The following is a 26,419-nucleotide window of genomic DNA, read 5'->3' as shown; positions in this document are numbered from 1 at the left end:
AAAAACTCTGTATATAATGAAAAACATCAACCAACCTTCAACTGAAGGGCAGAGCGTTCTCTGGTTCTCTTCAGACATCCAGGATGAAGTCTACTATGTCACTTCCCTAACAAGTTTTTGGACATTGGTAAGAAACTGCCTCAAAAGTTACACTGGAGTAATTTGATTAGAACGATTAGTGCTTTTAACAATTCCTTTGGCAGGTATGCAAATAACAAAATGTTTTAGTTACCCAAACATGAAAGAATAGAAGACTCATCACTACAGGTTAAACTTGAATACTACTTCAAAACAAAGCAGCAAATAGAGAAGAAGAGAAGAGGAGGGGGGGAAGAATCTTTTATGAGAGAAACAGCACCTACCAATGGGGGAGAACAGTGGGAAATTCATTCTAGGTTTTTGTAGAAAACTTGAAGCAGTAAAATTAAGTAGTGCTAGGTAACAAAAAAGACCTTTTCAAAATTATTCTTCCTTTAGACTACAACTGCTTGCTTTTATTTAAAAAAAAAATACTTTGGACACTTAAACTACATAAGAAACACTGACAATTGATTAAATACACAAAAGACCAAAGACAAATAACTGAAGTAACTGCATTGAACAACAAAATAGTGACAAGTGTTCTTAATCAGCATTTTTATTCATTGCTCAAATACACACCAAGCTCTGCTTAAAGGTGTGCTGCTACCAGCCTTCTTTACTTTCCTCCCCTTGAAGCTGTAATACATACGATCTTCAATACTGCATGGAAAGCCATTTTACCTAGTGCTTTTAAAGCCTTCTTTCACATTACATTTTAGCCCCAAGGTCGCAAAAAAAAAAAAAAAAAGAGAGAAACAACCAATAAACCACCCTATACACTTTCTGTGCCATTCCCATCTCTGAGCGCAGGTCAAGCAAAGGCTGTGGAGATGAGAAAAATGACGGGTTGCTCCTTCAGACATCACAGGTGTATTTTTATTGGTTTAGGAAAAAGAAGCACACCCAGTTCAGTAGATACTGAGTAGCAGGGAAGTAAGGAGATAAATGCTTTACTGCCAGAGATAACAATTTAAATAAATATTTACATTTAAACCAAAAATCTACAGAAATTTGATTTTAAAAAATCCATTTCTTTCTGGCATATCCTTTCAGCAGAAAAGAAAGGAACTCCTTGTCTATGGTGAGGGCCCATAGTCAGCATTGTTCTACTGCAGCATGAGCCAACAATGTCTTTCAGTTCTTTGCACAGCTTTTTCAATGTTCCCACAGATTCCAGAGGATTACAAGCACAAATTTCACACAGATCATTCTCCTGTGGTTAAACTGTAATGTAACTGCATGTAAATTCTTTCAGGCTTTATTGTGAAGAGAAGCTATACTTGATTCAACCGTAGTCAGTCTTGTCTCCAGAGCCTTTAATACAGTTTCTGTCTGTGAAGTAAACAGGGAAAGATACCTGGTTATAAACAGAACTTGCCAATACAAAAAGCAAGCGTACATGTGAGTGCTCAAATTCGATCTTGCATCACCAATCCTATTTGATTCTACTCCTGCTACTTTCATAGTGTGAAAGTTCACTCAACTCTAATATTAACTCTCCGTACTCTCAAATCTATAATTGTCTTCAACATTGGTGTCAGCTCCACACATTCAGCTTTTGCTAGACAAGCATCAGCTTTGAGACCTGACTTCACTGACAGTGTTGCTCCCAACTGATTGCTACCTGCAATCAGAAGTTTTCAATAGAGAAAAATGTCAACTTTGTATTGAAATACTACATAATAAAGTTACAGAAAAAAAGCATTGTCAGTTTACATGAAAGACAGAAGAGACACGACTAAAAGTTGAGTGAAAATCTGCAGAAATGCATCAGAACTAGAAACGAAATTTCTAATTACAAACATAGATAAGAATCTAAAGCTGTGCTTCATAAAGTGCGAATTACCATTAAAATTGAAGGAAAAGTTACTGAAAATCTGGCATAACACAAAATATTAATAGCATGAAGTATTACAGCATATGTTAAAACCCACAGAATTGATTTGGATTAAATAAGCTGTTTTGTAGAAAATATTTAAGGATATTAAGATTTCATAAAGGTGATTTAAACAAAGAATGGTATAAGGTTAAATCTTACCCTTTTTAGCAACTCTTCCAAGACAGCTCGACTTTCAAGAGTTAAAGGTTCCTCATCAGTAAGAGCTTGCTTTTCTGAGGATCCTAGAATGTAACTGATACGCTACAGTTTAGATCATGCACTTTTCTCTCTGAAGGCAAAAAAACAAATGTAGGACTCATCCATTGTTCTCAATGATTACAATTAATAAGCTAGCAAAGTGGAAGCATGATTCCAGCAACAATTAAAATACCTATATTTGGTAATCTTGTAAACAAACTGTACAGTGAAATGAAAACAATTTTAAGCACAGAACTACCAAGACACCACTGCTTTATGAAAGTTAGAACTCCAAGAGACAGTCGGGAATTCTGGTGCTACAGGATACGATGAAAAATTACGCAGACATTGAGAATACTGTAGCACAAGCTGGGAGAGCCAGTAATCAGCATTACTAGCCAAGAAAATGCCATTTTGTCACCATGTTAGTGTTTCACAGAATTTTACTGACATGGAAAAATCAAAGTATCATAGCTGTGGAAAGAGGAAAAAAAACCTGTCCAGTTTAGGAAGGTGAACATCCACATAGATACAGCAATATAAACTATAACTTAAAAAAACCAGAAACATTCAACCTATCCCAGACAGAAATAAAGGTAACCTATCTCTGTTTACTAGGGTAACGTTTGGATAAAAGCACTCTGGTGTGGAGACTTAATTAAGGATATAGTTATTGAAGAGTATTTTAAGACCACTTTTAAGTGCTATAAACCAGTTAAAACCAATACAATAGCACATCTTCACTTTCTAGACAGGTTTTAACTGTAAGACAGTTAAGTGAGTGCCTCAAGCACACATCAGTTTTAAGATCTGCTTTTGCCTACCTTAGCAAGGAAAAAGCAGACTTGACCAGTACAGGTCAGACCTCAACTACAGATCTGCTTAAGCTCCTTTCCCCATCTTCTCTGCTGACATTTATTTCTAATATCATACAAACATGCCTATTTGGTAGTACCAATGACCACAGGCTCATTTTGTCTGAAGCAGAGCACATACTTAGCCTCTTCTGATCAAACATGAAGGAACACACCCATCTACCTAGTGTTATTATTTTCTTGGGTGGTATGCAGTTTCACATACAAAATTCAGCCCTTTTCTTTTTTCTAGGATTTGTCTAACGTCACACAGATGATGTTCCTCATGCTTCAGCACTATGATCCTAACAGCAGTAATAGAGAAAACCACTCCGGAACAAAGCAGCAGTAACAGCTACCTTTAGGTGTGCCACAAACATTAAGAGCATTCCTCAGTAAGATGTATGGTGGGTAAGGTATAGCTATCAGGCTTATCAATAAAAATCCTGCCTTTACCTTTCAATTGAGTCAACATTGAAACAGAACAAATCCCTCTTGTAGTCAAGATGCTTTGGGGTGCATCTATAGATGTTGCCGAGTGTCACTGAGCAGCCAGAGCAGGATAATGTTTCAACCATGCTGTAAGTAAAACATGTAACATTTATTCAGGAGAAAACAAGAAGCAGCACCTCTCCACACCCCTATTCTAAAAAAAAAATAATAAAGTAATCCGCTGCAGCTCTGAGGAGAAGGACCTGGGGGTCCTGGTAGACAGCAAATTATCCATGAGCCAGCAGTGTGCCCTTGTCGCCAAGAAGGCCAATGGCATCCTGGGCTGCATAGGGAAGACTGTGGCCAGTAGGTCGAGGGAGGTCATTCTCCCCCTCTACTCTGCACTGGTGAGGCCACAACTGGAGTACTGTGTCCAGTTTTGGGCTCCCCAGTTCAAGAGGGACAGGGAACTACTGGAGCGAGTCCAGCGTAGGGCAACCAAGATGATTATGGGACTGGAGCACCTCCCTTATGAGGAAAGGCTGAAAGAGCTGGGACTCTTTAGCCTGGAGAAGAGAAGGTTGAGGGGGGACCTGATTAGTGTTTACAAGTATCTAAAGGGTGGGTTTAAGGAGCCAGACTTTTTTCAATGGTTCCCAGTAACAGGATGAGAGGTAACAGGCACAAGCTGGAACATAGGAAGTTCCATTCAAATACACGGAAAAACTTCTTTACAGTGAGGGTGACAGAGCACTGGAACAGGCTGCCCAGGGAGGTTGTGGAGTCCCCTTCTCTGGAGATTTTCAAGACCCGCCTGGATGCAGCCCTGAGGGATGTGCTTCAGGCAATCCTGCTCTAGCAGGGGAGTTGGACTAGATGATCTCTAGAGGTCCCTTCCAACTCTGAAGATTCCGTGATTTTTTTTATTTTTAGAGCATTCACTCCTGACGTACATACTGTAATTACGAGCACTCATTTTTTCAGCCTGCATTCCCAGTGGCTCCTCAGGCCGGCTGACCCCAGCAAGACTAACACACAATAAGCATTTTGCACACACTGCCCGTTAAGAAGCGTTGCGGGCCCAGGCTCCCCGGCCCTGCCCGGGGGAACAGGGGCCGGCAGCACCTGACGGGACGTTTATCCGGCTTTTCCTCAGCGCCTTCCCCGCGGCCCCTCGGCAGAGGGAGGGCAGGGCGCAGGAGGGGACACCCCCACACACACCCTCGGGGGCAGAAGAGGGGCGCCGGGGCCGAGCCTCACCATCCGCACTCGCCGGGCCGCTTGGAGAGCTTCCGCTCCGGGTCCACCGAGACGTTGTCGGCCGCACCTGCGGAGAACGGGGGAGGGAAATGACCAACGGCGGCCGGGCGGGACAGTGCAGGGCGGGACGTGAGGGGCCGGGACTCACTGCGCAGCAGGATGCAGCCCCCCTCCTCGTCGTTGGTCACCCAGCTCAGCGTGTCGCCCACCGGCCGCTTGCAGCCGCCGCAGAGGAACACCATGGGCAGCAGGTCTCCGTTCTCCGCCGCCTGCTGCTGCTGCTGCTGTTGTTGTTGTTGTTGTTGCGCCTGCTGTTGTTGCGCCTGCTGTTGCTGCTCTACCGGCTGCTGCTCTGCCGGCGCCCGCCCGCCGGCGCCTGCCTCCAGCAGCAACAGGGAGGAATCCAGCTCCGCCACCAGGCCCGGCGGCGAGAGCGGGAACGGGCTGCCCGCCATTGCCTTCAAACCGCCGGAAGCGGAAGTGATACCGACCCGCTGACCGCCGGGGCAGGAGGGGATGTGAAAGGGGGGGGGCGGGAAATACTGCGCGTGGCCCCGCCCGCCGAGCGCCCTGAGGCACCGCCCCCCAGCCGTTAACGGACGTTAACGGCCGGTGTTGCCCAGTCGCCGTGGCCGCCGGAGGCTTGTTCTTGCCGCCCTCAGCGATATCTCGGGGGGTGCTCGAGGGCTGCCAGCGGTGGGGAGGCAGGGGAGAGATGGCGGTACGCGTTTTGGAAGCTGCCTTGAACCGAGCTGGCGCTTTTTGTGCTGCGTTTGATGTATCTTGCTGCCCGGCCGTGCGTCCCGCCAGGCCCGCCTTCCCTCCCTGAGGCACGGGCCGGCGCCTGAGCGAGCAGCCCTGTCCTCCCCGGCTCCGACGTAAGCCCTGGGCTTCAGGGATGCAGTCAAAACTCATCCGACAGACGCGCCCGAGGGTCTGTTTCACGTTTAGCGTGAGCAGTTTGAGTTCTGCGCACCCCAGTGAAGCATGTACGAGTGTGTTTGCTTAGGCACAAGGCTGCTGTGAGCCAAACGCCTTCCACTGGTCTGCCTTCCTCTTGATTGGGAGCCTGCCGTCCCATCCATTGCCTTCGGGGTGGAGGGAGTGAAGAAGTAGCAAAGCAAAATGCATGTTATTCCAATATGGCCGTTATTTATGAAGTGTGGCCACTGTTTATGAAGTCTGGTCTTGCTTACGTTTTTACATCAAGAGAAATTCAGAAATGTCTTTAAGGCCAGCTGTTTTCAGCAGCTCCAGAGAGCGCTGCGTTCCTGCAAGTTTCTAAGAGGGAAGGGTTTGTGACCCAGCTGGCCCTTGTCCAGCCCATTCTTGGGTCACTTGACATCCATCTCAGTTTAAAACACACTGAGGAATAACTAAATTGCCCACCAGGAAGCGAGGATTACATTTTAAGGTCTGCAGTTTCGTATCTCTCAGACATAAATATTCATTGCTGCTAGATGTTTTTTAGTACCAAGGCAGTCCTTGAGCTGCAGGACCCCAGAGTGATTTACATAGGCATCAGTTATGCAATCTCTTTCTGAGGGCGCTGAAGTACAATGAGAAAAAGTATTTGATTGGAGTTCTGAGCTGGTTTAAAATGCACTACTGAAATGGCTAACAGAACAAACTCCTCTGAGTATTTTTGGTCCTATGAATATTATTGGGATTATATAGATCCAATTCCAGTAGACGGAAGCAAGTTGAAGGTTAATAAATGTAAGTATTGTAGACTAGTAGGTGCTAATCTAGTACAGGAAAAATGTTGCATACCTTGTCTCGCTGGCTTATTTTTTTATTTTCCTTGCAATAGAGACCATGCCGGGTTATATGTGCATGGTTTGTATGGATGGATGTCTGCCTTCCCAACTGACTATGCTCTAATAGCAATTTTTACTAATACTGAAACTCTTTGCTTTATCTTTCAGTATTTGAAGTTATAAGACTGCTGATACTAACTCTTATTTAGAACGACAGATTTTTTTTTAGCCTTTTGCTAAGTAGAAACCTAATGACTTGCAAATCTGTAGTTTGGAGTGTTAGTTACCTGCATGCTACTATCAGAAAAGTTGAATGAATGAGCAGACTTTTTCATAAGACTATCATGTTGTTGTCTTGGCATGTAAGACTTACATTACCACTGATAAACATTCAAAACCTTAGTAAAAGAAGAAGCGTATGTTTCCGCTAGCCAGGAACATCAAGCTGAACACATATTCTATTACCTTTCCTCCTTTGACTTAGTGCTACAGAACTGTAAGATAAAGTAATAATATACGTTATTGTCAAAATACTTTATTGCCATGGAAGCTGACTCTGCTGGATTTAGAAGTTTATTTTCAAGGTATATAATATGAAATAGCATTCACCAAATTCACCCTGTGACAGTTAATTCCATTTCATGCTTGGTTTTTGCACAATGAGATAGCGATGTCTTTTTTATGATTACTTAAAGCGGCGAGTAATTTATTTTTTTTCTAATGTAGCTGCATTGGTTAGATTTTGATAAGATAAAACGACAAGCTATGTCATGAGGGATTAACTTAACTGAGCATAGTTGGATGGTTGATGAAGATCGAGGGAGAGCAGGTAGGCATGTTTGAGTCACTTAGGCTGTAGGCAGTGTTTTTCTTCGATTTTTGCAAAGTCTCTACATATGGTTTTATTCTCATTTGAGTGACAAAGCTGTGGGATTTACTGGTTGCTATTTAGTTTACTGAAGACAACTACGACTGTTCAGATAGGGTTTCAGAGACTAAAATTGCTTTCCCCAAGGTTATTATAGTGATCTGGTATGTAAGGAAAACGTGATAGTCTTTCTAAATATTTTCATGTCTGTCTAATTAACAATGCAAGAAACTGTCTTTCTAATATTGAAGATTGAACTGGACAATGCTAGGAGTTTCATGTCCTTCGCTTGCCTTAGGAGAGCAAGAATAAGAAAAGGGAGCAGAAACTCTTATTCTGCACTGCCTCTAGAAGAGCTTTTCTGTCCACTCTAATGAGCCTAGGGTTTATTGCCTCCAAGCTTAGAGCATCGTGCCTTAAAGTAAGGGTGTAAATTCTTCCATATATAAAATCTTGCTCCATGGCACTGTAGAACAACATTTGGTGCTGCTGGGATCAGGCACATTATGGTCAGCTTCTGCAATTCTCTTAATTTTAAAGTTAGGGCACATAATTACCCCCAAATTCCACCAAGGAAATCCCAAATGGCTGAGTTAAGCTAGCTGTAAGTCCCCAGCATGTGTCTGGCTTAGCAAAAAACAGAAATCAGGAATCTAACCTTTCCCCTTTTTTCTCATTAATAACATCTTTCTAACGTTTGGATTGCATAATACACAATAGAAGTGAAGTTTGTGTTACAGCATTTCCCTCTGTGGCAATTTATAGGATATTTCTCTTTACCCAGCTGCCTGTTCTCTTGAAACTTGTAAAAATTGTGCTTTTGAGAGAAGATGCTCCCTTTCTGTTAGATTTAATTTAAATTTGTTGATAGTTTCATGTAGGAGATTACCACACGTGTGTCTGAGTGCTGATGGGTGATCTCATAAGCCTTATTTCCATTAAAAAAGCAGAGTAAACTGAACTGTTACTATTTTTTTCAGTTGTTCTCTGCTCCTAAAGAAGTAGAGGAGTCTGCCACCTTTCAGGTCTTTTATATTCTAAGGAGACAATTTATGCAATCATACTTTGTGTTTATGCATCTCATCTGCTACTACAGTAACTCCAACTTGGTCTAGTTACAAAGGAGCGGAGCCTCAAAGATACGAACTATCTGCAAGTTTCTATGGTGGGTAGCTACATAATAGAGGAGGAACATTGTGAGTGAAGACCTTTACTGACAAAAAAGCTGCAGGGTGGGATCATGCCCTGTTGGACACCAAAGGAAATCACCTTTGGGTTCAGCTTTGTGAAGCAAATCCGCAAGAAGCCAGGCTTCTGTATTTCAGCTGCTCAGCTCCCCGGCAAAGAAGAAAGAGAAAGATGCAAGCTTGGGATGTACTTTTTTCCCCCCTCAGCAGGTTAATGTTAAGGCAATTTGAGTTCCCTGGGGCGGCTGTTTATGTAAGATATTTCTAGGCAGCTTGTCAAAATGGAGTTTTTCTCCATGATTTGTGTCTGTTAAAGAGCCCACATTGGCTGTACCAATTTCTAAACTAAAAGCGTTGGGTTTGGTTTTCTGATAGCCAGGGAAGTGAAACTGTTTTTCTTTTTTTTTTTTTTTTCCCTTATGCTTCCTATAAAAATAGACATTTTTCCATGTCAGCAGTCTAGCAGGAATGGAGACTGCGTCATCTTGGTACTTTTATTCTTCCTTCTTCAAATACCAGTGGGAGAACAGTGAGTTACAAGTTATAAAGAAAACACCAAGGGAAATAATTCCACAGTTGGTCAGTTTTTAGTTTGTTTTGAATAAAAGCACTAGTCAAGCAATGAATACACTTTGTAGGTTTTCCTGTCTTTACATAATATTTACATTCTTATACCTTCAAAAGCCACTGTTGGGATTATTGTCTTCATGTGCTTGGAACTATGTAGATGAAATAAGTTCAGCAAGTCCTTCCCCTTTGTGCTGCAGATGAAATGTGATGATTTCCCCTCAGATACCCCCAAACATTCCAAATTTGTCAAAATGTAGGATACCTCCAGGATTACAATAACCACTGTATTGATGTTCCAGAAGACCTTTGCTGTTTGACTGCAATGGGACCTCAGCGTTTGTTTAGGTGCGCTGCTGAATCAGTCCAAATGAATCATATATTCATCATAACCCCTGGGTTATGATTATAGCTCCCTAATTCAATTTTGCCTGTTTTGTGGGGTTTTTTTATTAGTTTAATTTTTTTTTAATTTAATGTAAAACAGAGATCTGAATCTCTGCACCTTCTTTCCTCTGTTATGTGGCCTGTCCCTGAAGCATTGTGAGACCATGTTTGGCTCATGAAAATGAATCTAAATCCAGCTATAAAGTCATGGTCTTGCTTTCTATTAATAGCATTGTGCAGCTTTCTCAATTTTGTATGAAAATAATAAAAAGCTTAATTGGCCCGTGAACTAATAGGCTATTTAAAAACATATGCACACGCACACAAAAGGTGACTGTAAAATTTAGCAATAGAAAAGCTTTTTATATATTGTTAAAATATGTTATCCCCATTGAAAAAAAAAACAAAACCTAATTGCAGGACTTTAAAAACAGTCAAGAAGTTTCTGTTTATCCCTCAAGAGTTCAGACTCCCCGTGAGACCTGAAGCAAATTTGATTAGCTTCAGTGAATTCTATGAATGGTATTAAAGATGCTTTTAAAGGATGAAACCGAAATAGCTCGGATAGGGAATTCTATAAATCCAAACTCTTCATTTCTGTGCCGATGGCTTTGAATGCTTCAAAACTTTGAGCTTTTCAAAATATCTCTGGACCATGAGCTTGCTTTTTTTTTTTTGTTTAGTTTTGGGGTTTTATTTTAACAGAAGTCCCCTCATTCTCCCTTGAGGAGTTGAGGTTGGCCAGTAGCACACAGTCATTTTTTCCCATAATAAGTTTGGGAAGAGCAGGTCAGAATATTGGCCCTCACATGTTCATTTGCCATCCTTTGAATTAAAGCTCAGTAAAACTTTTTTAACAGAGGAAGAATAAAATAAGCTGACCCTTCACATTCTTGTTTCTCAGTAGCCCAGCCAAAACTCATCTTTCTGATAACACTCTGGCTGGATCAGCTCTAGTTTTAGGTTTAAAAGGAGCTGGGATAATTCTTCCTAATCTCTTTGTGGCTCTGGTGACAACACGTTCTGAACTTTTTCACAAAGAAACACCTAATCAAATATATTGGATGTGTTTCAAAGAACACAATGTTTTCTGTCCTTTGAGATGGAAGATTTATTTTAACTTGGTCAATATTTGTCTCTGGAGTCAATGACCCTTCTTTTTCACCTCACTCTAAGTGAGTAGCCGGTTATGAATTCAGGGCATTTCTCAATTTGTGCCCTACAGAACACACAACATTTTCAAGGCTTTAATTGGGACATTCACCACAACCATGCTGATCCCAGGAAGGAGCATTTTTGAAACAGTGACTGAATGTGCTACTGGGGTAGGAGCAGATTCATCCCATCTAACAGCGAGCCCATAACTGAGACAATAATTTGCGCAGCCCCCTAGCCTTCATTCATAGGAGAGCAACTCCCTTTTCTCCCCCAACCACCTTAGACTCTCATTAGCTCTGGTCACCCAGATCAGGGATCAGTTAATCTTTTTTTTTTTTTTTATTAATTAAAAAAAAAAAAAGTTTTCATCTGAACCAGGGATAACAGCAGTGGCAGGTTCTTAGGCTGTTTTAAACCAATTGTGAATCAATACCACTAGGAATCCACTTACTTGTTCCTTAAAGAAACCACTAGTCCTGATAAAGTAGACTGCATTTGGAACTGTTTTATGATGATTACAGAAGTGTTGCAGTTGAATAGGGGAAGGTTCACATTCTCTTCCACTGGACTGATGTGCTGTGAGGGTCACAGGCATGTTTCGACAAGCTTTCCCTGGTATTTATCTTGGTAGAAAATGCTTTCAAGGCTAGAATTCCCTCCCTAAAAGCCTCGTCTTAAGGATCATGGGTTGTTGTACTTTTTCCCCTAAGAGTGGGATTTGGCTGCGCACCGAGCAGTAACAGCTCAATTTTGAGTACCACACTGCTTACTGCACTGTGATGTTGTAAAAGGAACCGTATCCCCTGCAAAGAGATGAAATTGTGAAAACTATCCTAAGAGCTCAGTATTATCTTTTAAATATATGTACAGTACTAGTCATGAGATTTTTTTTCTCAGCCTCTCCCCCAGCCCTGGCCAGGCACTGTTACAATAAACTGTTAGGAGGATCTTAAGAGTTTTAACAAATTGGCACTCAGATTCCTCTTTTAATTGAATTGACATAATTAAATTACACGCCTTTCTTAGAGATCATAAATTGTATTGCTGAGTTTTATATTTGCTACGGTACCAGTGACAGAACTACTGTGTTGTATCCACAGATTCTATTGTCATAGCCTTTTGGGTTGGGCTTGCTGCATTTGTGACGTTTCTTTTCCTTATTTTACTGTACATGTCCCGCTCTGGATCTACTCCAGTAAAGTAAGTACAACCAGAGATAACGTAAGTATAGATCAGTGTGATAAAATAATCTGCATGAAACATTCATTCACTGCTTCAAGTGATTCAGAGATGACACTTTTTATGTTGTTATTTGGTTTGAGTGTCTCTCAACCCACTGCTATTCACTGTTTGTATTAATCATCTGGATAAAAATAAATTCATAACTGATGAGGTTTGCAGATGACAGAAAGATGGGGGAACAGTAAACCATGAAGGCAGAGCAGTCTGGGCTGCTTGGTATGTTGGCAAACAACATGCATTTTACTTATGCCAGATATCCAGGCTGCATACTATGGAAGTAAGAGTGTCTGTTTTACATACACAGTGGGAAAGTACCTCTTGTAAACCACACCTGAAAAGGAAATTGGAATCATGGTAGTAAAGCAGGTGAACACAAGCTCCCAAAGCAATTCTGTAAACCTTGATCAAATTGAGAGAAAAATTAGTGACAGCAGGAAGATAATAGCATGCGCGCCATTGCTTAGATCATCCCAAGAATGTTGTACTTATGTTAAAATGCAGTCTTTAAAAAGGGTTTTAAAGAAATTGGGAAGAATCAGGAAAAAACTGATTTGTGTTCCAGAAACACATCCTACAGTGAGAGAAATCAACTCAAATCAATTAATTTCTCAAGGAGCAGTGGCTCGAAGATGCCCCTTGTGAACTGTCTGCATCTTTTAGAACAATAGTGTCCAATTCAAGAAACCCACGATAACTATAAAATGGTAAAATACTGCACTAAAATGCAATGGCTGGAAGCTCACGCAACACAAACTGAGATGTACCACATATTTTTATGTGAGGGTAATGATTCACTGGAACAATTTAGTGTAGACTATTAAATGGGTTGTGATTAATTCTTTTTTTACTTGATGACTGAACAGCTGAAAAGCATGCATTTGTATTCATCCAAAACTTACTGTGAGGAGCCTATGGTCTATCATTCTCTGGCCTTTTATGCAGAAGGTTAGTCAAGTATCTCTCTTGCCTCAAATAAGTGTATGACTCAGTCCCTAAACAATTTTAAGTTCTTGTAGGTTAAATTAACTCAGTGAAATTGTTGATTTATAATTGGCTGAAGATCTGGTCAAATTTTCCTCTCTTTTTTTTGATTTTGGTTTGTTTGGTTTTGGTTTGGTTTTTGTTTGGTTGGTTGGTTTGTTTTGCAAGTCCTGGCAGGATTATGACAATACCTTCCTTTACAAAGATGGCCCATATCTGTAAACGTCTGTCCTTCAGCATAGTAAGCCCACAGTAAAACTACAAACACACTTAGAGACTGAGTATTAATCAGTTGGAAATGTGGTTGTGAAATGGCTTGAAACACCTGGCAACCATGGATGTGTAGCATTCACAGTACTGGTCAGCTTAGGAGTGAGACAACATGGTCAAACTGGGTTTTCTGCTGGGGCAGAATCTCCTGGAATTAGCCTCAGGCCATTCCATTAGTGATTAAAGTTTACAGGTCTGATTCTGTCCCTCTCACCTGACTACCTTAATTTGAATTTCACTAGAGTACTATTCAGAATTAGGGAGACAGAGTTGGGTTTGAGCTCATGGGTACCCTAGTAAAGCATAATAGCATCTTCAGGCTCAGAGTGTGTGCAGCATATCTCACTTTGCAGACAGAGATCTCAGAGCCCTATGTTCGTGTCTTCCAGACTGTTTTTTACAGCTGGGCTTGACAAAACAGGGAGACATCCTCCAGAGGCAGATAGATGGAATAGCTAATCTATTCTAGTAGGATATTGCCACCTGTAACCTCCGTGACTGAAAAGAGAGGCTACATAAATACCTCACTGTTGACAGGCATGACCCCAGTCTCCTAAAAGATTATAGAACCTGTCCTGTGAAAGTAGCTGTAGTGGATGTGCCTGATGGAGACGCAACGCCTGCTGACATGCAGCACCCATGTGTTGAATGGGAATGTAGTTTTAATGCCGCCTGTGATTTTGAACTTTGTTTGAGGACAGGTGTCTGTTTGCAGCTTTCTACATTTGGTTTACTTTGCTTGCTGCTAGTTTTTCTGGCAAACACGTTTTATGCAAACAAGGATGCGTTTGCCCACTGCACCTCCTAGTCTGATCAGGACCCAGAAAATTCAGCTCAGCAGATTAGGCAGAGGTTCAAGATTAGGTCACAAATGAGTAGAGGGAAATACGTATAGTATGGCAGCAAAAAAGAGCACTAATATTCTAATTTGTTGGCACCCTAAGTCCTCTGGCATGCTCACAAAAGGTAACAACAACAATAAAAAAGGCAACTTGCCCAAATAAACTACAAAGCAGGAGACAAGCTAACAATACAAGAAACACATGGAAACGGACATAAAATTATAGGGTGACAGAGGCATGTTCCCATTAATTTACTGTTCCTAAAAAACTGGCAGGAAAAGTCTATATACATGAAAATCTCAGAGTGTTTGGAAGATTTAAATAAAACTATTAATTTTTTTAAATTTTTCACTTTTGCGTCATGTTACTGAGTGAAATACCTGGCTTAGGAATATCCATATTTATCTCTAATATATTTATTTTTGTCCATCGAAAGAGCTGTTGTGAACAAGGCAAGTCTAGGAATGTTTTGTGGAGAGCCCATGACTCATTAATGGAAAGCAGTATTGGATGACATTTGCTTAGGCTTTGAAACCATTCTGTCTTACCATTTTTCTAGGCTTGAAACGTAATATAAGAAAAAAATTTTAGGTGTCTGAAGAGACTGTTCACACTCCCGCAGAAAAACCCAAACTTGCCCTTTTTGATTGGGTTCCATTTGTTTTTTAACCCCCACTCCAATTACACTTCTCTCAATTCCAGCAATAAAACGAAGTGTGGTGCCTGAAAGATCTTCCTGTTAACTTCCATCATCCTCCCCTGTCATCTTCCTTTTATGTAATCCTTCCATTACCCTTGGCATGACAGTAATCTAATTTCTGTATTGAAATCTCCTGTCTCTTTTCCCATGATAATTCTGATATATTCAGTTAACAAACGTACAGATACGTCACTGGTCAAGGCTGGAGAACTTTTACCTTCACTGTTTCTGTCCTCATCCATCTCTCTGTCAAGCCCAGGGGCATCCAGGGAAGCGTGTACTCTTCCAGCTTGCTCAACTGCCTGGTGACACAAGTGTGCTTTCAAGTCTGGTAGTTCATAAGAGTGTACCTTCTTGCTTCAGTCGACCATTGAGCAAACCCCCACCGCCATGTGTCAGCTGGATCTCTGGGTCCCTGAAGGTGACATTTTGGCCTCGTATAACATGGAGTGATTATCTCTCTTCCAGCACTGTGTACATCAAGGCCTTCCTATTTTGTCGAGGGCATGCCATCTATCACAGTATAGTCTGCTGATTTTTGCCTGCATATCCACACACAAAAGAAGTCAGCGTCTTCTGAAAGGCATATGCAACAACTAGATCTAGTTATGCCACAGCATAATCCTTAGACACTGAGAGGTCCTGGACCTGAATCCATGATCTGATTGCACCACGCTCTTTGCAATTCAAAGTAATTTGGTGCCAAGTCAGATGAGTGAGTGTGGGAGATGGGGGAGGGTTGGTGCTTGCAAGAGAGCTGCACAAAGAATCCATGTCCCAGTCCCTTTTGTCACCGTTACACTATCCCTACAGAAAGAAAGAAATAAAAAAAAGGTTTGGGGCATGGGACCAATTATTTCAAACGCATTAGCATGGCAAGGCAGTTGATTACCACACTGCTGTAATCAAGAGCCAGTATTAATATTTGCGTCAACTATGTTTCTTACCAGCCGAAATTATACAGAAAAATTAAGGTTAGAGGAAGGGGACACAGTTCCCAGCCAAGGCCGGATCTAAATGTGGTGAAAGGGGGCAGGGAAAGTTCCTTCGTGGACCTCTCCAAAGGACACCTCGGTTTCCTATGCATTTCACTGGAGACTGTGCATTCCTGACAGCCGTAATTGAGACCACTGTGGGCATCCAAAATCTCCTGGCTATCACCTTACTGCCACACAGTATAATGTAGAAAAAAAAATTGGGTACCCAGAGAGTTGGAAGACCTGCATGTCCCATCCTTTATCCACATCTCTTGCTGTCGTAGTAGCCTCAGGCTCAATCAAAGGACTCTGGACTCCTTGGCAGCATGAGCCTTGCTGGCTTCAGACAGATTTCTTGCAATAAGAAACCAAATTCAGCATTTAGACACTTTTTTCCCCTGACTACCAGCAACTTTTACCCAACATTTCTGGGGCATATGGTGACATAGTTTGAGGATACTACTTGCCTGACAGAGATGTGTGAGTTGACTTGAAAACACTTGTTCTGTGGCCAGCTTTCTTCTCAATTCGCAGGTGAGAGTTTCCCTCATGGACAGACAGATAACCACTGGTTTGGTGGACAAACTGTACATTGTTCATGTGCTCTTTCAATTCTTTGTTCCATCCAGATCAATTGCAACAGCTGCTTCATTCCTGGAACTGGGGAACTAATTTGGATATTTGACAGCTCAGGGGGTTTGGTTCCTAGGACAGAAAAAAAAAATCTATAGCAATACCGTAGATCTCACATGAGAGCAGATAGTCTTCAGAAGTTTGTTGGGTTTTTTTTTTTTGCTTACCTTCGAGTCTGTAATATTCATTAGTGAACAATATAACCACCATGTATTACAATAACAAAAAAGTACCAGTACCTATTCCTGTATACGAAGGCAATGAATCTGACACTCAAGGCACCATGTTCCTTCAGATGACAGTAAGTTGTGTCATAGCTCCATAGCTCTACCTGGGCATGCTACCTTGTCTTTGGGGAGAGGAAGTCCTTTTTAATACTATAGTAAGAAGATCCTCATGAGAGGCACTTCTCTGGCTAAGCAGACCACACTCCTATTTTCTGCTTTCTTAAGGCAGCTGCTCCTGTTCTCTACTTTCTTCATCCCTCTCTTTCCTATCACAATAGACCGTTTCCTGGAATCAAGGTAATTTGTTAGTGTATAAACTCACTTAATATATACTCAACTGTGATCTCTATCTACTGTGTCTCACTAGCAGTAATCATATTTTCTCACACGCAGGCATGCTGAACTTCATAGCCAAGATTGGCTAAGAGCTCAGAAAGAACCTGGTTTCTCAATGCTACTGAAATCTCATGGTCGAGACTCTCGCAAGACCAGTATTTGAGGTCTACATGGCTTGTCTGCATGGATTACAGCATCATTCCTTATATCAGAAGATGCTGAGACAGCAAAGTCTTTACAGCTGGCTTCCCATATACAGTGTTCCTGGGGATCTGTCCCAGCTTCTCCCCAGTACGGTTTCTGAATTTAATCTCAAACAGCAGATAAAAAATCTTGCTATTCTCGAGCCTCTGGTTTCAAGGGATGAAGCTGTCTTTCACACCTCCATCATTATGAGAACTTCCTCTTTTTATGTTGACAGAACCAGCTCCCTTTGATGTAAGCAGGTGTCAGACCCACAGGAGCAGAGGCTGTGAACGTGGTTAGCTATGAACTGTCAAAGCCTATTGTAAGACTTCAGTCACCAGAGCTCAAATTACAGTGTTTTTACAGGAAAGCATTCTCACTCCTGTCACCTAAAGAAACATGCTCCGTACCTTTTAGCAGGTAGCATGCCACTGGCGAGAGGCCTGGGATTGGTACCATACTTGGTAGGGTGGTGCTGAGGTTGTTCAGAGATAGCTGATCTCCAAGTGAAAACCAAAGGGCTGGGATTTCGTTTAGCACCAGCCACTGTATGAATGTATGTGTGAACTCAAGGCCAGGAATAGCGGTTGCTTACCAGCAGCCGGTGTCCTTACAGAACTCCCATGCACTGAGACTCTGCAGTTGAGAGAACACCATCTGCTGAACTTGAGGTCAGAACATGCCCTCTGCGTCTGCTGATCAAACATTCTCCAAGTCTGGTGCCAGCTGGCAAACATCCATCCTGGTGGGCTGTGCCGGGGACTGCACTGCTCAGGTGCTGGGAAGCGGGCTGTCTGTGTTAGCATTAAGGCACTCTCCGTTGCTTTCTGAAGTTCTTCCTAGTTCTTGCCCTTTCTCCTACAACCTGAAATGACGGGGCTTTTTGTTTTCAAACTGTTAAATGGTTTTAAACGGCACAAAAAGGCTTCCCTGTAATAGTGACAAGTGACAATCAAAAGAGTGAAATAACTCTTGAGCCATGCATTGAAGTAGTGTTCTGTCAACAACCGTATTATCAAATCCAACATTATCTCCTCAGAGGGTGCAGAATGCCCAGTCTGGGCAGTCTGAGATTATGTCAGCTCACTCTCAAAGGACATAAACTAAACCACATGCAACCCATCTGTCTATAAAACCATACTGTCTGGAATTAGTTTTTCTGTCCTTTGAAATACTTTTTCAGTTGTATCTTATCTTAGCTTTAATTCCATGATTTTGCCTGGCGCTGAGGTCAGTTGCACTGCCTTACGGTGACCTGGCTTGACCAGTTCGCTCTCTTTGAATACTGGGACACTAGGGCTCTTCCAGCCTCCTCAAACTTCCCTGCTGTTCCAGGGATGGTTAACAATTAACAAGAGCGAGACGCAGTTCTCCTCAAACAGTTTCCAGGTCTCTGGGATGCAAGTTCTCCAGCAGATTTTAAAATATGGATAGCTAGCTCATGGTATTTAGCTACATAATGGACTGGAAAGAAAACATCCTGTTTTGGTAAGAGTATTTTTGCCTTGCTTCTGTCAAACAGAGAGAAGAGAGATCTCTTGAATGTGCCTACATCATAGCAAAGAAAACCCCCAAACCTGCCTGCCTCTGTCCTGTGGTGGGCCTGTGGCTGAGATTTTTGGGTTTTGTTTCATTTTTTTTTAATTACCATTAAGCAAAATTCCTGCTGTGTTAGTCTTGTCAGGCACAGATATTTTAAGCTTTCATTAGCAATTAATCAATATAAGTTTGAAGTTATAAAGTTGATAATTTCCTTCCTCCAAATAATTAAAAGTATTTTCCTTTTCATCCTATTTATCTTGGTTTTTATATTTTCTTACATTTGTATAGCCACTGAAACAAATGTGGGTTTTAGTCAAAGATGTCTTCTTTGGAAGCCGTGGCTCCAGGACATTAATAAGACTTTTCAAAATTATTCCATTTTCATTCTCAATTTTGGGTTACATTTTTCTTCCCAGTGTAGTTTTCCTCCCCACCTTTGAAGCCCTGAGGATAATTGTAGTTGTTGGGATCCTGCATTTAGCCATATTGAATTGAACTTAGTGCTTCTAAGCCAGGACTCGCCAGCTATTTATTTTTTAAGGGTGAAGTTTGGGAAGCTGCTGGAAGGAAGGCTCAGGGAGGAGGAGGCAGGGTGCGCTCTGCTGTTCTTGTGTCATTGCCCCCTCCACCCCATCGCTAACTTGTTTTTTCCAACAGAACCATACACCTCTGTGCTGTTATTATTTGTACACTGGAAATTTCTTGCTACCCTAGTCCTACCCACTCCTTTTTAGTCTGTTCCATTTTCTTGCTCTGATCTGTACCACCCTTTAGAGCTGTGTCTTGCTTTTTCCCAACCCCAGTGTCAAGGAGTCTCCCCCAGATATCACACATCCCTCTTGTTCTTGCCCCCAGTGTGGCCGTGTCCCTTGTACACCCATTCACAGCCACACGAAGCTCATTATTCCCCTTCTCTTCCTCAGAAGTGGCCGTGACAGTTCCCGTCACCCTCAGTACAGAGCAAGTCGTAACAAAGTTTCTAGTTTCCTCTTTACAAATGCAGCTAAAGAACCACGCTTAAGGGCTGGAGTGAAGGTCCCGTCTTGAAGGGGAAGGGGGGAGTCACCAAATATCGCCCATAGCTCACCGTTTTGCTGTTGATCATACTCCATTTCTTGGTAAGGACGTGATTTTCATGGTGGATAAAGTCCAAAGCATCGCTCATGCTGGATTCAGTGTCTTTGTGTTAGAAGAACCAATTTCTATACTTTGTAAAAATTTGATAATGTACATCCTTATGAAACTGCTGCTGTCTCTTTTCCAAACAGATGTCCCTGTTAACTGTACCTTTTTTTTTTTTTTTCTCTCCACACATTACAGACAGGTGATTGTTGGGAACCAGGTAGAAGAAAGAAGTTCCAGCAGTGACCAGCCTCCCTGCAATGATCTCAGTAGCCCATACTCAGATGTAGTTGCTTCTGAAACATCTACCTCCTTTACGGATGAAACTGGCATTCACGGAAGGATCTGAGCCTGAGTTAAAACTGAAACGGGTTAAACAAAACCAGCAGTTCAGTCCTCCTGACTGCAGAGAAAAGCTCAGTGCTGTGACTGCCTATTAAACACTGATACCACGAACCTGAATTAGTTCAGGAGAAGAAAAAGAAAAATGTCTTTCAACAAAGGCCAAACCTGAAAAGTCCTGGATGCATAAAAGGAAATCACAACGGCCGTATTTGAGCGACGTAGCTGGAGTTGCCTGCTAGAGGAGCAATTTAGAACCTGGTGATGATGCTGACTGTAGAATTTCTCTTGCCTTGTTTACCTAAGGGTTCAGACCCAAAATTCCTCTCTATTACACAGCACAAAGGCTGTGCTGCCGGTTGAGCGATTCTCATTAAGACCCATTTGGCTGAGAGCAGATTTACTTCTCCGGCAGAAAGCCTATACCAGTTACACCCCGCATCCTGTGAAGAGTTCTGCCTTGCTCACCTGAGTGCACGCTGCGTCCTGTTATCCTCGGGGGGATCTGTGCAGCATCAGTTTTCACTGGGTTGTCTTGCTGTGAAAAAAAAGCAGCAGCCCATTGATCTTTCTTAACTGGCAGCATAACCAAAATTGTTTATAGATATTACGAGAGCCACAAGTTGTCTGTTTGTGACATCTCCACTTGGTTGTCTGCTGAAAAATAAGCAACAATGTCCAGTGCAACACCAGCAATAAAACTGCTTCTAGAGGGGTTACAACTTGTTTCACTAACTTAAAGCTTAGCAGTTCCCTCAAGGATAGAATATGCTTTTTATTTACTTTTCTATTGCAAAAAATATTTGAGTTATTTAAAATTTATTAAAACACTGTTTACCTAGAACAGCCTTTAAAACGCTAATGGCAGCACTAGCTCGAGTGAGTGTCTTACAGAATTGAGTCATTAGTTTTACCAGCTGCCCAGAAATACAGTTTTTCTACCAATAACCAATTGCTTTTTGCTTTCGTTTTGAAATGGTAGGTGGAAAAGAAACTGTTAACATTGAACAGTCTTGAAATGGTACCTGCCAGTTACCTAGGCACTAGAAAAAAAAAAGAGAAGTGTGTTTATCGTATTTTGTATCACAGGAAAATGCTGGCAAAACCACAAAAGCAACATCGCATTTCCGCACGAGTTGCCTTCTTTCAGCTGGGGCTGACGAATAGTGTAGCAGAAGCTACAGCCCTGCTTGAGGGTCACAGAAGCTTTTCGGTGAGGTGGGTTAAACTCAGCTGGAGCAGAGTCGGAAGCGCCACTCACACTCCCTCGCTTTTGGTGGCCTCTGCTCTCTCCACCTCCTCACCTGTGGAGCTCCACCAAACCCAGGCAGAACCAGGTGAAAGCCCACGAGAGGGTGAAGAACCCTTAGAGCTCCAGTAAGCACGAAGCTGGGACTGCAGAGTCGGGCCAAGGAAGGCAGCGAGAGCTGGAATAGATGTAAGAGCGCAGAGCTGGTTGTGGGCTGAGGACAACACAACATTCATTTGAAACTTCAGGAGAAGCTTAGAAATTCCATGTCCCCAAGCAGGCGGCAAAAACTCCTACAGTGAAGCACTGCCAGAGCAGCCTTATGCTGCACACGGGGAGCGTGGGCTGTGATGTTGCCAGCGCGTGGGTGGGTTGGGCTGTGTTAAAAAAGCCTTAAACACACGAGACAGACCAAACCACCGGGCATATGTTTGTATTGTCGTTGTTTTTTTGAATCTCCAAATTTTTTAATCTTCGAGATAAACACTTCTGCAGTTTGCTTTTTTGACTACTACTGGTGTTGGGCTTGGAAACCTGTCAAGGCGTAAAGTCTGTTGAGTCAGACTGAGTCACGGGCAGATGGAGAAAACAAGGAAAGGCTGCAGGAACTGACGGTGCAACGCAGACAGACATATATCAGAGAACCAAAGATTTCCACCAGTCAATTCCGATGGCTGCAACAGCCTTCCCCTCCCCTCAGGTAGCCTGACCTTTTGCTAGAGCTGAGGTAGTTCTCACAGGAGACATGAACCACTTGTCGGCACCAGCTCTCCTGCTGCAAATTGGGAGTTACCTTTAACCCCACTGCAATCACACTGTATCATCAAAGGCTGTCGGAAGAGGACCTGGCCATCCAGACCCATTTTCCTCCTCAAGGATGCAGCAACTGCACTTTGATCATTCCTGCCACGTGTGTCTAATCTGAGCTAGAACATCTCTCCTGCCGGCGCCGTCTGCTCCAGCGTCCTCCTCCCTGACTCGTGGCAGACTTGTTTCACCTTGTTTTACAAGAACTGCTTCTCTACAAATGGATTCCAAGAGGATTTCCGGAACAGGTGAATACTCCCATTCTGGTGTTCTTTCATTAGTTGCACTGGAAATAATGACTCAAAGTACATAACCACTGGAAAGACTTCCCCCCCCCCGCCCGCCCTTTTAAATTACCTGGAAGGCATTGAGTATGAAGTATATAAACAGTAATAAATAATATGCAAAATGCAAGCCTATCTTATAGCACCTAACTTGGGAGGAGGGGAGAGGGGGGAGAGACACGCATTTCATTCTGTGACATTTCCATACGTACCCATCCCAAGGCCCTTCCAGCGCTTTGCTCTCCCTGGTGAGCACTTTTTCCCCTTCCCCAGAGTCCTCCGTTAGCAGAGGCCTTCCCTGCGTGGCCTGCAGCATTGCATCAACAAAGTGGGACCCAAATCACCTCATGCTGCTGCTTCGAGGACATAGTTGACTTCTCCAAAAATGTTACCCCGAACCATGCCCGCCCCCCCTGAAAGCCACTGCGTTCTGCTCAGTCGCTCGTGCTGTGTGACATCCTCTCCTGCCACCGCGGCAGATGTCCAGATCCTGAGGAGTCCCACCTGCAACTCAAACTGTACGTGGTCTGTGCACCAGGTACAACAGGAAGCAATACGTTCTTCTGGGCTGTTAACTGCACTGAATTTTTGTGGATTTTGAGTAAAAGGCTTCCAAGGCCTGTCCTGGCAATGGCTTTGGCCGGGGCAGCCCAGACCGCTGGGCCTGCTGCAGCTGGAGCACACTGGAGCTTCATCCACACAGTCCTCATCACCACAGCATCAAAGCAAGTAACTTGCATTAAGTTGTAGAAACTCCTCATTTTAAAACATCGGGCCATATCTGGGGCAAGTTTTCCATTTCCAAATGCGCTCCACAGTTTATTTTAATCAAGCTTAATTTCTTCAGATAATGACTCTCCATCTATGTAATTTATTAAAACGCGTCTTGAACACGTTGGCGGTAATTCACACATACAGATCATTCAACTGCTAACCGTCTATGGCTTTTAAAGATGCTTGACCATTATTTCTAGGAGGACTTCATAATTATCTTTTAATTGCCACATTACTGGAATATATTGAAGCTCAGAGGCAGTGAGAGATTAAGCCTTATTTTTAAACATTCCCACAGGCACAGCTACAGTCTCTTTACCGATAAACACATAGAAGCTATGTATCTTTTTACGTGACAGGCTAGTAGCTTTAAATCGTCGGTTCATTTGCATTATTTTTCTGTTTCCAAAACTACCATTTAAAAAAAAAGGAAAATAAATGTGTATGAACAATCCTCTCCTCCAACCTTGAGTAGTTTGATAATAGCAGTAGTGGCGATACTAAATGTTGCAAGCTGGGGAGAAAGTACTCACTCCTGGGCCTTTCTGAATACTTCAGGCCGTCAGAAAATCATCACTTGAGTAGGAACCCCTGGCGTGGATTCATGCGCAAGTGGTCAGGAATTAGATGCAGTACTGTAAGGAAAGCGCACCAACACACGCGACTGGCCCCAGCCGTAGCCGTGGTCTCCTGACAGTACTTTCCACTCCTATAGCACCGTGCATCTCATTAGCTGAAGCCCGCTGTAGGCTTGAAAGTTATCTTCCCTATCTTACCAGTGACAAAACTGCGGTCAGGAATCACTACTTCCATCCAGAGGGAAATACCAAGGTCTGCAAACAGCTGTTTAAGCGCAAGTAATTTAGCAACGCCTGCTTGCATCTGCTGTACCTACCTCTAGAATCAGATCTCACTCCAGAATCAGCCTTCCAACTGGCTGAGCTTCAACACATGAATTCTGCTCCCGCAGGTGCCACCGTTACACAATTTTTTATTTTTTTTTTTAAGCAAACTTGGCCAAAGGGCATGTGAAAGGCTATTTCAATGCAGGCAAGTGCACACCCAAAAACGTTCTGGGCTTGCAACTTGTCGGAGACTGTCGTAACAACAGGGCTGTGGCGTTTCGGTTTTGGGTTTTGTGAATTTATTAAGGGCTGGGAAGGGCTGCGCTACGCCACACGCCATATTGTGGTGGGCTGGCCTCGGGTGGCTGCCACGTGCCTACCCAGCCGCTCTCATCCCCCCTCAGCAGGAGCGCAGGGCAGGGAAAGGGGAGGAAAAAGCTGGTGGGGCAGGATTAAGATAGGGAGATCGCTTGCCAGTTACCATCAAGGGCAAACCAGACTCAACTTGTGGAAAATTAATTTAATTTATTGCCAATTAAGAAAGATGTGGGTAGAGAAAGTGTTTCTGCATTACTGGCCTTAGTTGGTTGAATGGTCTCACCTCATTTCTTTAATTCTCTCAAGAAAATAATACTATAAACCACTGTTAGATGTGCTCCGTCCCTCAAGAGAGATGAAAAACTCTTTCCCTGCATGTCATGAGTATTTTCTTTTCCAGTTAGATGAGATGGCAGGACATCTTTAGTTTTGGAATGCCTTTGGTTTCATTGTGCCTGTTTTGTTTTGTTTTGTTTTTTAACTAAGGAAAATACAGGGTTTTTTCATAGCAAATAAAATTTCCTGTTGTCACACCCTAGAGATTTTACATGACACAAAATTGAGCCTCGAACAGACTCACAGCTTTTTCAAGAAATATTTTTTACTTGTAAATCAAGTTTTGATATAGATGTTATAGCTTCTTTAGGACAAGAATATTTACATGTAGAAGCAATCCTCGTTATTTGCATCTCACGGTTTTTTATTTAAAAAAAAAGGCACTTTATATAAACATCACAAGGAGTGTGCATTTCTCATATTTTTTTTCCCCTGTACAGCGTTTATACGCGGTACCTAGGCACAGCACCTATTCGTGAGTCAATTTAATAAATCCTGTTTTACATTTCAAAGGTTCAAGTTCAGGCTCTGCGTGTTTGCGTATCTGGAATGGTACGTTCAACTGCCCTCGAGGCCACACTCCAGAAAAAATTTATCAGATTTCACAGAGAATTTCCAATAAAACCCCTGTATAATCAATGAGCAGCAAGTCATTGGGGTTGTAGTTCCATCTCTCATCTTTTCAGAGTGGAGAGAAGATGGGCCTTTGTTGCAAGTCCCAGCAGTGGTGATGGTCAGGGCTTTTTTTAATTAAAAAACCCACACAAAATAGAAAGGAGAATAAAAACAGAGCAGCTCCAATACAAATGCTTTCAAAAGCAGTTTAATTTAAAAACAAGGAGTACCCCAGACCATCAGGATTCCAGTGTTCAGAGTCTTCTGTTCATACTGGTTTTGGTATCGTATATCATGAAAGAAAGTGGGTTCTTCAAGAAGTAGTAAATTATCGCAGCTAAACCTCTGACTACTCGTTCTTTGCACTTATACCACATTGTGGTGAAGTTCTGCAGTTTTTCTCCCCGTCTTATATTGGAGAAAAGATGGATTTTTAACTACATGGGGACTGAAATACAGTCCAGAGGCAATGCACTAATCCCTCATTTTTGGTTCTTCATAAAGTTAAAAATGCTTGTAATAAAAATGATATAAATAACATTCAGTGTCCCATACTGTTCAAGAAAAGGGAAATTATGGCTTTAATGTTCCACTGAGAGATGACGAATACAATTTCCCCCCCTCCGAGTTTGCACACAGTAATAAAATATTGATCTTTATGACAAAGCAAGTTAGATTTGTACGGAGAACAGTTCAGCAGGGTTTCATGGCTCGCAGCAACGATGGCAGAGCACATAACATTAAAGATTAAGTGTCAGTTCACTGAATTAATGCCCCAATGTAGCCGAGTAAAGGGTTTTACAAAGAGGCATAATGGTTTCTTCTCCTTGTTTATGAGTTTCCAATTCATCATCTGTACTACTGCAGATCAATTTGACGTGGGTTATTAACATATCTGGCTCCTGCGCTCCAAGCCATATGTCCCCAACGTAAACAGAAGTCAGGAATACACAAACAGCTGCGGAAGAAAAATCAGAGAAAAATCAGAACACAGATTCTTCTATTTCCACACAGTAACACAAAACCAAACCATTTTATTTCCAGACCCACGTTTTAAAATAGTTTCCTAATTCTCTTCCTAGATGGAAAATCTGTGGGGTTTTTGCTCACCTAAAGCCAATGATCCTCCCCCCACTAGCAGAAGGCGGCAGTTTCTTGTT

The 26,419-nt window shown here is 42.4% G+C and overlaps 2 protein-coding genes and 1 long non-coding RNA gene across 3 annotated transcripts in view; 1 reads left to right on the top strand and 2 right to left on the bottom strand.

Moving 5' to 3' along the window:
• Positions 1-462: 462 nt before the first annotated feature.
• On the bottom strand, positions 463-5,170 carry MIS18A (MIS18 kinetochore protein A). The gene is made up of 5 exons (XM_054214256.1): positions 4,853-5,170; positions 4,705-4,771; positions 3,469-3,591; positions 2,120-2,213; positions 463-1,413 (listed from the first exon to the last, which is right to left on the bottom strand). The coding sequence occupies exons 1-5, from the start codon at positions 5,157-5,159 to the stop codon at positions 1,333-1,335; spliced, it is 672 nt and encodes a 223-aa protein (XP_054070231.1). The 5' UTR covers positions 5,160-5,170; the 3' UTR covers positions 463-1,332.
• Positions 5,171-6,122: 952 nt separating this feature from the next.
• LOC128907291 (uncharacterized) lies at positions 6,123-25,681 on the top strand. Its single transcript, XR_008465550.1, has 3 exons — positions 6,123-6,423; positions 11,732-11,831; positions 19,888-25,681. It is a non-coding gene; the product is annotated as an uncharacterized LOC128907291 (long non-coding RNA).
• A 135-nt stretch (positions 25,682-25,816) lies between these two features.
• URB1 (URB1 ribosome biogenesis homolog) overlaps positions 25,817-26,419 on the bottom strand; it is a 54,101-nt gene continuing 53,498 nt past the window's right edge. The window contains 2 exon segments of the mRNA XM_054195972.1: positions 25,817-26,046; positions 26,048-26,217. Of these exon segments, the coding sequence (XP_054051947.1) occupies positions 26,014-26,046; positions 26,048-26,217 (203 nt within the window). The 3' untranslated portion in view covers positions 25,817-26,013.

The sequence above is a fragment of the Rissa tridactyla genome, chromosome 1 (genome assembly GCF_028500815.1).
Source record: "Rissa tridactyla isolate bRisTri1 chromosome 1, bRisTri1.patW.cur.20221130, whole genome shotgun sequence".
NCBI lineage: Eukaryota > Metazoa > Chordata > Aves > Charadriiformes > Laridae > Rissa > Rissa tridactyla.
The sequence above is the reverse complement of the archived record's forward strand: the minus strand, read 5'-3'. Positions and strand labels throughout refer to the sequence as shown.